This window comes from Alosa pseudoharengus, unplaced genomic scaffold, assembly GCF_046254945.1.
Source record: "Alosa pseudoharengus isolate Yale_2024_CS ecotype anadromous, Long Island Sound unplaced genomic scaffold, YU_APseudo_1.1 YU_APseudo_1.1_scf_7, whole genome shotgun sequence".
NCBI lineage: Eukaryota > Metazoa > Chordata > Actinopteri > Clupeiformes > Clupeidae > Alosa > Alosa pseudoharengus.
Genome location: NW_027468859.1, coordinates 9,504,313 through 9,514,649, shown reverse-complemented (window position 1 = coordinate 9,514,649; position 10,337 = coordinate 9,504,313). Strand labels below are relative to the sequence as shown.

The 10,337-nt window shown below is 43.3% G+C and overlaps 1 protein-coding gene across 1 annotated transcript in view; it reads left to right on the top strand.

Moving 5' to 3' along the window:
- The window catches only part of sox7 (SRY-box transcription factor 7), a 4,093-nt gene extending 634 nt beyond the window's left edge, over positions 1-3,459 (top strand). Inside the window, exon 2 of the mRNA XM_076272100.1 lies at positions 1,431-3,459. Coding sequence (XP_076128215.1) covers positions 1,431-2,452 — 1,022 coding nt within the window. The 3' untranslated portion in view covers positions 2,453-3,459. The remainder of the gene's footprint in view (positions 1-1,430) is intronic.
- Positions 3,460-10,337: the final 6,878 nt, after the last annotated feature.

Sequence of the window (10,337 nt, the reverse complement as noted above, 5' to 3'; positions counted from 1 at the left end):
CAGCTCAAGGACTTTGCCAGTTACCAATTTTGGATGAAGTGGTAGCAATCAGTTCAGTTGTTTTATAATGCAGTGATACATGAAAAACATCACAAAAACGTTTTATTTGGCTTTTGGGAAATAATTGGAATGTCCTTATTGTACTTTGTGTATTACTTTATCTGTTGGCTTTGTAACATTGTTGCTGTTACATTGTTGGCATTAATAGAAAAGTGTTAAACACTTGATGATGTTTTTATTATCAGTCCATTTCATTAAGTGGAATTATTGCCAACATGCGTTTTGGGACTTCGGACAGATTTTACTTTAATGATGAGTGCAGAGTTTAATGATGGAGTTTAGATGAAGAAGGTCAGATTGAAGTCATATTCATAAGCTCATAAACTTTGCAGAGCTTTCTGCATACAAAGTTAAATAACCTGTGTGATAAAGCCTGACAGTACTTGTGCAAATTTTATTAAAGTATTAAAATGCAGAATAAAAACACAGAGTGGCTATACTGGAATTGCAGGCTAATTGCTTTATTAAAGTATCTACTACTAACACTCTAGTCAAGTGTAATTAGTACTTTTTGCCCATCAGAAAGTACAAATTTCCATGCGGTAAGAAACTTTTCACTCAATACCAATATCCTGCTTTTTAAAATGAGTTTTAAATTGAGTTTTCTTTCAGTTATTGTGGCATGAAATGAAACTTATTTGAGATGAGAAAGTGGTTTTCTAAGATGAAATAAAAAAAAGTAATCTTCAAATGACTTATTTGAAAAAAGAAAAAAAGAAACACCAAATTCCATTCTGTAATAATCTGTATGATGCGTAATATATATAATATAAAGTGCATTAATAAAAGAAAAGTATCCCACATATTTAGAGAATAAATATTAAGTAAACAATGGAACAGCAATAAGCTCTAATATTTTAATTGTATAATTCTTATAATATAATCATTTGAATATTCATATACTAGTAGCTGTGACAATTAACGCATCTCCATAGTGATGATAAGTGACAAAAGATACATGGTATTTCATGCGTGTGTACAGCCAGATAGTGTCACAAATCAGCAGCCGTTACCGGTTAATATAAACAGCATTTGCACAAGAAATAAATTATTACACACTCCCGGCTAACATTTCCTTCAGCATGACTGCACCAATCAATAATATTCAACATATTTTCATCAGTTGTCAAGAAAGAAGACAGTTCTAACTAAACAATGTATATAAACTCCCAAGCCCACATCCTGAGACGAATTTAGAGCTCTTTGGTAAACAGTGCAATACTGAGAGTTGTTTTGTTTCTAGTTTGTAACAGTGCAATACTTGAGTTGTGTCACTTCTTGTTTGTAACAATGCAATACTGAGAGTTGTTTTGCTTCTTTTTTGTGAGCGTGCAATACTGAGAGTTGTTTTGCTTCTTGTGTTGCTGCAGGAAAGTCCTGGAAGGCTCTGACCCCACCGCAGAAGCGGCCGTACGTGGAGGAAGCAGAGCGTCTGCGGGTGAAGCACATGCAGGACTACCCCAACTACAAGTACCGGCCACGCCGGAAGAAGCAGCTGAAGCGCATCTGCAAGCGCGTGGACCCCGGCTTCCTCCTGGGCGGCCTTGCCCCTGACCAGAACGCTCTGCCGGACCCGCGCAGCTGCTGTCACCCGCTGGACAAGGACGACGACGGAAGTGGCGGTGGTGTCATCGGAGGCAGCGGCGGTGTGGGAGGAGGGTTCTCGCCACCGTCCCTCCCCGGGATGAGAGTCTTCCGGGATGCGGCCGGCTCTAACAGCAGCTTTGACACCTACCCCTATGGCCTGCCCACGCCTCCAGAGATGTCCCCCCTGGATGCGGTGGAGCACTCCGAGCACCCATCCTTCTATCCGGCCTCTGTGCCCGTGAGCTCCAGCGGCTCCTGTCCCCCGTCCTCCTCGGGCGCGCCGTGCTCCGATGACCGCCGCCTGGGCCCGGCCCACCTGACCAGCCCGCCGCCCTACCACCCAGACTATTCCCAGCAGGGTCCACCACCTCCCCCTCCCCACCACTGCGGCCCCCACATGGGCCACCACCACCACATGTCCATGTCCCACCAGCTCCCCTACTACGCCGCCTCCTTCCCCCAGATCCAGATCCACCACCACGGGCTCCAGGGCCACCACCTGGGCCAGCTCTCCCCGCCACCTGAGCAGGGTCAGCTGGAGAGCCTGGACCAGCTGAGCCAGGCCGAGCTCCTGGGCGAGGTGGACAGAGACGAGTTCGACCAGTACCTGAACTCCAACTCCGCCGCCACTGCTGTGGCTGGCGGTGGCTACCACCACGGCGGCGAGCAGGGCGCCATGACTGTGACGGGACACATCCAGGTGACGGCTGCTTCCGCTTGCTCTAGCAGCACCACAGAGAGCAGTCTCATCTCTGTGCTGGCGGACGCCACCGCCGCGTACTACAACAACTACGGCATCTCCTAAACATAAACAAAACACAACACTGGACTCAATACCATGAGCAGTGGGTTCATCGGGACAGGTCAGATATGAGACTACCAGCCTGAACGGCTGACAAACAAGGCGAGGACGTGGAGACCAGAGGGGGAGATGGACAAAGACAGGTCGAAGGTCATCTCAGGGATAAACAGACAGTTTCTCAAATATAATGTTATTGTTCCAAAAAAGAATAAGTGAAGAGAGAAGGGAAAAAAAGAAAGGAAGCAATCTAATGAGCTGATTTTTTAAAGTCTTATCATATAGTTCAGAGTGTGTCACTGAAGCATGTACCTATGTGCCCTTAGGCTTATTTAAGTATTTCTATGTTTTGCATATTTTTCATTGTACTGCTGTCTTAAGTTCTTCTTTAGTTGGAATTGTCTTCATACACATTTGTATGAACCTCATGAATTGTTTTTGTTTTTACCTCAGCAATTGGTATTTAAAGAAGGCTATTTTAGAATGCAGGAATCCCAAATGACATAATAATAGTGAATGAAGGAAGATCATTGAATACCTTTTCCCCCCACATAGTTCCTAAACATTTATATGAATACTTACTTAAATATCTATACTCATAATCGTTATGGCCGAGAATAATAATGATAAATATTATGGTATGCTGATCTATGCTGGTTTGTGAAATTTAATTAATTTAATTACGCACCAGTTTTTTGTATTGATATTATTGCTACCCCCTTGAACACCCACCCTCACACAAAAGTAAAAAAATCTAAAATGACTTTGGAATGAACCTAAAAGTGTCTGTACTTCTGTAGGACCAACATAGAGTAAGAATTATGAAGGAAGCTGGATCCCAGATGACTTTGTGTGTTTAAGGCATTGTCACAGTTAATATCTGGCTGTATAAGGGTGAAATGAAGCATTTCATAAGTGCTACTCATTGTATGTAGAAATGTGAGAAGGACCGTTCCCGTTCAAGGACCTGATTAGATCTGAAGCAATGTAATAAAGAAGTCATTTTAAACCAAGGTAAAATGTTTCTCATATTTCTTCTTTTGTTTGTAAGGTGTCTAAATTTAGCTGCACATTCTTGTGTGTTCCAGCTGTTTGGTTGACATTTGAGCAAGACATTTGTCCTAAAATGCCAAAGGTTACTATTATCTTTTTGTCTGTTTTCTTTAAACTTAACCTTTGCTATTTTTTATCTCCAACAATACAATATTCTGTAAATATTTAATCTCATTTATATATTCTTTAATTATCAGTTAGTTTAGTTTAGATTTATTTACATTTTTATGTGGCAAGTGCATGCTGTCTGCCAGAATAGAATTATGCCCTATTTGGTCAATTCTGAAGCAAAATGTTTTTGATTTTCCATTGTCTTGTGGCAACTCTGTTCTACAAAATAACCACATGTGCTTTTTTTTAAACCAACCACAAGCTGGATAGCATGTCTGCTGGTGCTGTCATGTCTCTTGCTTTGACAACTTCATACACCAGCGTCTCTGACACATTTGTGGCCACGGTCACGCCGTATTGACGAGAACAGCGATGGAGGGATCCCAGAGCTTCACCATGCCAACCTCCAGCAGAAGCACCACCGCCACTACCACCACCACCACCACCGCAGTCGCCAACCACTACCACAACACCCCCCCACACACACACCCACCCACCACGCTTGTGCGCGCTCAATTTCAGCGCGCTGCGGTTCGGCGGATTAGTGTAAAACAGGCGCTGCTGTCGCTGCCTGCCCACCTCCGCCTTTTGTCCTCCTGTCGTCTCATTCTGGGCCCCTTTCTTTGGCAGAATCCTGGAACTCCCCTCTCCCCCCTCCAACCCAGCTTCCCTCCTTTCACCGCCCCCACCCCCTACTTCACTCCCCCCTTGCCCCTATCTTGCTGATGCAGACTTTCATAATCTCCGCGAAATAAATAAATACACCTTGGCTCCCATCAACTGTGTTACACGTTCATCGTTTTTCTTTTTCTCTATAGCGCACAACCAACACCACCACCGCCGCCACTTTCTTTCTTTTCCTCCAAATGCCTCTTCTTTTTCGATAAAAGGAATAGGGAGGTGGCAGATGGGGGGTTGGAAAGGGAGGTGATGGGGTGAGGTGTGTGTGTGTGTGTGTATGGGGGGGGGGGGGGTGAACATTTGACAAATCCTGGTGCTTGGCTCGGCCTTCCTGCGTTTTTTGGGAACGGTTGAGTCGCGTTTCTTGTAAAGAGGATGTGGCGGAGGAGCGGTGTTTCCTGCCTGATAAGAGGAAAGCCTCTCTCCGTCAGGATGTTTGGGCCCCGGCTGCTCCCCGCATTAGAAGCGGCCGTGGCGGCGCGGGGGAAGAGGGAACCTGCTGTTCGTTTTAGCAGGGAGGAAACATGGCTCTCGCTGATTAAAATCGCACACCCCGCCGTTTTCTAGGGCTCCGTGCTTGACCCCGCACAGGCATCAGCCCACACACACACACACACACTGACATGGCCTAACACAGATTTCTTCATCACTTGATCCATCTATTTTCCCATGAACAGTGGACAATCTTTCCTGTGGGGGAAAATCTTATCCAACACATATTTGTCCGAGTGCATTTTTGCATGACGTGGTCCCATTCCTGGTTGCGATTGAGGCACCTCCTATCGCCCAGGGTTGTTCTGATTAAACTAGCTAAAGTGACAACATCCATCATGCGCCTGCACTCACAATGGCACTGGGCGGCCTTACCCACTCTCAGTGAGATCATTAACCCTTCTTGCCTGTGGCCGTGCACAAGGTGGCGTGTTGATAGGGGTTTCGGAGGGTCTTGGAGCTCCAGGCAGAGGGTGAAGGCGGAGATCACAGAGACCTCAATAGGCCCCATTCTGAGCAGCAGGCTCCTGTGCTGAAGGCTCCATGGGTCCCCCACTACTCCCCCACTACTCTGGTGCACTATTGCCTTAGGGAAAGGGCATAGGAACCTGGTAAATAGAGTTCAGTCCCATGAAAACACCACTGAATACATGAGCACAAAACAAGTGATATAGTAATCTGTAATACATGTTTCACAAGAACAGTGAAAAGGCAGATAAGGTTGCATTTGCTAACAAATGAATGATTTAATTAAGTTAATTTGAAATATGAGGTTTGGGGAATTACACAAAAATACTTTTTAGGATCCAAAATAAGCTTCAAATTCAAAATGCAATTTCCTCAGTTGAATAAATAGAATTTTTTGAAACCTTGAGTCATAAAATCTCTCAATAACCAGAGCATTGTTTTCAAATGTGCTATTTTTAGTTTGATCTATAAGCTCTGTTTTGACATGGGAAGGGCCCAGCTGTTTTAGAGCAGGCTACTCTGGACTGCATGGCCAGAGGAAGTGAGGGCAGACCATTCAACTCATCTGCCTCGATTCTTTCCTCTGTGAAACTTGAATCGCCGTCTGTGTGCTGAAAATATTCTGCAACTCATCATTGCACAAAACCTATTGTGTTTTTCCGTTTTCCATTTTGAGTCATTTGAGCGTCAGTGACTCTTAAGAGTATTCCGTTGCACTGGTTGGTTGAGTTTAGAGGCTTCCAAGATTTGGTGAGAAGACTCTACTGTATTGGTGACTTAGAAATCAGTGAATTACCTCAGAATGTGGGTGTAAATTAAGAGAAAATTGCACATTCAGAAGATATTCCTCCATTAAAAAAAAAAAAAAAAAATCGGAACCATTATTGGCGTCTGAACTTTGTATGCTCCTCCTGAAGCATATGACCCAGTTATCCAAAATAAAACTTGGACCAATCAGCAAATATCTCTGCCAGGGGCCAATCGACATTAAATAGCCAATAATGGCCATTGTGAGTGGCTGAACATGGTATTTGGTCAGTATATTTGTGGCCTTAGGAAGCTGGGTGAAATTTGTATAAATATTTATCCGGTGCTCCAAAAAGCTAATTCATATTTTAGCCCACAATCAAAGACCTTTGCCAGACAATGCTGAAATTTGGCTGAAGGTTAGGCTTATCTCTATTTGAAGTACCCTGTCGAAAATTGCATGGATTGCAGCTTGACCAACTAATAAAATAAACATGTGTGAAAAAATATGTTTATCCCTTAGCACATTTATCTGATTTATCAGTTTTGATAGGTCTAAAATACCCCCTGGCAAAACCAAGATGAATACAAAATTGTTCGTCTAGCCCATTTCACTATAAGACTATTAGGCAAACAATTTACACATTGTATATTTAAAAAAACTTAATAGGATCTCCATATTTAGAATTCATGCTATATTTGTGATGCCAAACTAGATATTGCTTTTAATGGTTTAATGTATTTTTTCTACCAGAGTTCATTTAGTTATGATGAATTTTGAATTATGATGAGTTTATGAATTTTGTTTTGTGTAGGTTCTCTGTCAATATGATTTTTACTTGGATTGCTTAGTTCTGTAATTATCTGGAGTACCTGTGGTAAAAAAAGAAAACACAGAACTTCAGGAGTTGGTCAAATCCCATTAGAATCATATTTATTCACCCTTCAAGGATGCAGGCTGAGCAAACTAATTTCCCCCTTTTTTAACAGACTCCAGTCTTGTTGTTTCTCTGTGATTACTCCCTGGACTCTCTCCAGGCCCAGGTCAGGCTTGTGGAACTAGGCCGTTAGGTGGTCTCCACTGTTTCCTGTTTCCCCCGCAGTGACGTCATGACCTCGGCCCAAATAAACAAGTAGACCTTGGTTTGCCTGCCTGAAACGTGCACCCTCATCAATAAGTTTTTCACGCATGAGGATTTGGCTTTACATTTTTGGTTCACAGGATATTTGATTTGGTCATGCGGGAGGCCCTCATCAATAAAGACGGCCACTGACTGTGCGCGGACATGTTGCATTAGCACAGCTGTTTTAAGGATTAGTGGCCGATGCTGGGGAGGAGAGGGGGTGAGAGGAGGGCGGTAACCGATGAAGCTCCCTCCGGAGATGCAGCGGCTCAGTGTCTCGTCCAAAGGCGTCGTCTGTGTGGGCGAGGACAGTGGCCTGCTCCATCACGTCACTGATCAAGCTGAGGAATTTCTGATTAAGGCGTTGCACCACCTGATAAACATGTTGGTGGGAAATTGCTTATTGGCCATACATACAGTATAATAAACAAGTTAAGGGATTTCCCCAGGAACACATACATGTTTTTTTTAAAGAAGGTGACATTCTCCTTTAATTTAGAAAAAAAAGTGCAGTGCAATCAACAAAAAATACACTGCAATCAACAAAATGCAAATAAAACTCTAGAAACCACAGGCCCTACCTATGTTTTAATTATAGCTAGGGTTAAAGGTTGTAGGTTTAATTGTTTTAATTACTGTAAAACAAATTTATTGAACTATGTATAGTTTATATAACTATACATATAACTAGAATAGGCAAGTCATGGACATTTAAAAAAAAAAAAAAATGAAGAAAAAGTGGACCAAACATATTTTCCACAGAACAATAATTACAATGGCAGCACTGGTGGATGCTCATCACATATGGACAGGCCCAGCCAGAACCGCGGAGGAGAGAGGCCCAGCATCTGTGATGGTCCAGCTCCAAACACACAGTGTGGATGGTCTCACACATCCCGTCCAGCACAATAATAACCTGTTTACAATTTTTTTTTTTTTTTTACCTGGCACCTTCTCTCTGATGACTGGGGATTATACGTCTCGCTATTCTCTCGCTCATTGTGGTGAGACAACAGACGTGGCGCTCGGTGGCGAGGCTGGGGATGGGGGATGCGGTGCTGGGGGCAGGCTGGTGATTGGGGAGGGCGGTGACTGGAGAATGCCTTGCGCCGGCCGAAGAATGGACCAGACTCGGTTGGGGGCAACGTGCCATGTGGCAGAGGCAGCTCACCGACGCAGATGGAGATCCCTGGAAAACTTTGTGTGTGTGTGTGTGTGTGTGTGTGGTGGAGGTGGTAGTGGTGTGTGTGGGGGGGGGGGGGTATGGCAAAAAACACAGCCAATGGCCACCCATCTCTACCTGTGTGTTATCGCGTCATCCGAAACACCAGTCCGGCACCTGTTTTGAGAAGATACAGACAGGCACCATTAACTGAGAGAGACACAGAGAGAGAGAGAAATGGTTTGTGAAAGTAAATTCTTTTTTCATTTTTTTTAATTTTGTCCTGCCACCATGAGAGAGGGTGTAGCTCTTCATTTACCTCTCAGAGGAAAGATGGTCCAGCATCCTCAGTGTGTGGCTGGCTTCCACCATTTTTATGATTTGTAAACAGCGTTGCCATGGCCGTGGCCAGCTATTGTGAAATTATTCCTATGCCTCCTCTCTGTTCCCACTTCACCACACACACACACACACACACACATACACACACACACACACACACACACACACACATACACGCGCATGCGCACACATACACCTCAGGAAATCAGTTCTTGCATTGGATCTGGTATGTAAACAATCACATTGGTTTAGATAAAATTTGATTCCATTCCGATTTAAGTTTTAGCTATGTTACAATACAATCTTTTTGACGACGCATGGCAAATGAATTGCCTTGACTTTAGATTTAGCATGTAATGTGGTGTAAGTAAGTAATATTGATGTGCCCAATCTACCACGCTGTCTGCATTTTGAGCAAGTAACTGCGCAAGCTTGTTTTTGACCACAGCAGCAACTCTCTGGGGTCCCATATCTCCTCGGCCGAATGTGGAGGAGGATGTTCCTATTGTGCTTCCTAATTGCAATGTGGTTCTTTCATTCAGCCCATGCTAGAGCTTGGTCAGTTCCTGTCTCTGCGATGGGTCTACTTCTGCACAGTAACTCATTACGTATGAAGTCATCTTTGACCTAGACATGCTGTTAAATCACTTTTGGCACATACTCTAAACAAACCTGCAGACCCCAACTCTTAATGCGGCTGTCTCTTGGGAAGCATGCAGTGACAACCCACCCACATTTTTTTACATATAGAGATTTTAAAACTCCTTTGTGTTTTATAACACAATATGTGTTATAATTATGTCTAATTCTGACTAATTATCTTTAAATGCTGTGAAAGTTAATTAAATTTTTCAGACTGAACTAAATGAATCAACAATCCACAAATTGTGATATATTATGAATGTATTACACCAATGACATGACACCAAATATATAAACTAATAAATATAAAATAATGTAATAATAATCTAATAATACTAAATCGTAATGTAGGGTTCCAGTAATTACCGTGATTGACTCAACGTCTCATCCAAATAGCTTTACTGGTAATGACCATGCTGAGTGACAAACAGTTCAGCCACGGATGTAATCTTCAAACAACACATTACCAGTTAGACACAGCATACTGCAACCATGATGACAGGTTTAAACATATCTAACATGGAGATCGTCTGGACGGTTAAAAGCAAAGTGTGTGTGTACTGTGTGCGTGTGTTATTGTGTGTGTGTGTTTGTGTGTACTGTATGTGCGTCTTATTGTGTGTGTGTGTGTGATTGTCCATGTTATTGTGTGTATGTGTGTGTGTGCAACTGTGTGTTTGCAGATTTGTCTTTGCTTTTCTCATGTCATCAAAGACTGCAGAACAAAAAAGACACAGCTCTTCACAGATGGTTCAAATCCCCCTTTCACAAGATTCTTGAGAACTCCTGCAGATTTCATAACTTCCGTTATCCATTCTGCAGCACCCCACGACTCCACGTTTAATGTAAACGCTAAGCAGACTAGAACCTTGGCTCTTTTAACAACAACAAACAAAAACTGTTACAGAGGGGGGGCTCAGCTCATTGGGAGCTGTGTCACTCAGACCTAGAGGATTTCCTCAGCCTTGATCCCCCTTTTTTTAACAGCATGACAACAAGTGGAGGAACGGTAGCGAGGCTGACCTTGACCTTGGCTGTTGCACAAAGTGCCATGACTTCCTCCAACGTG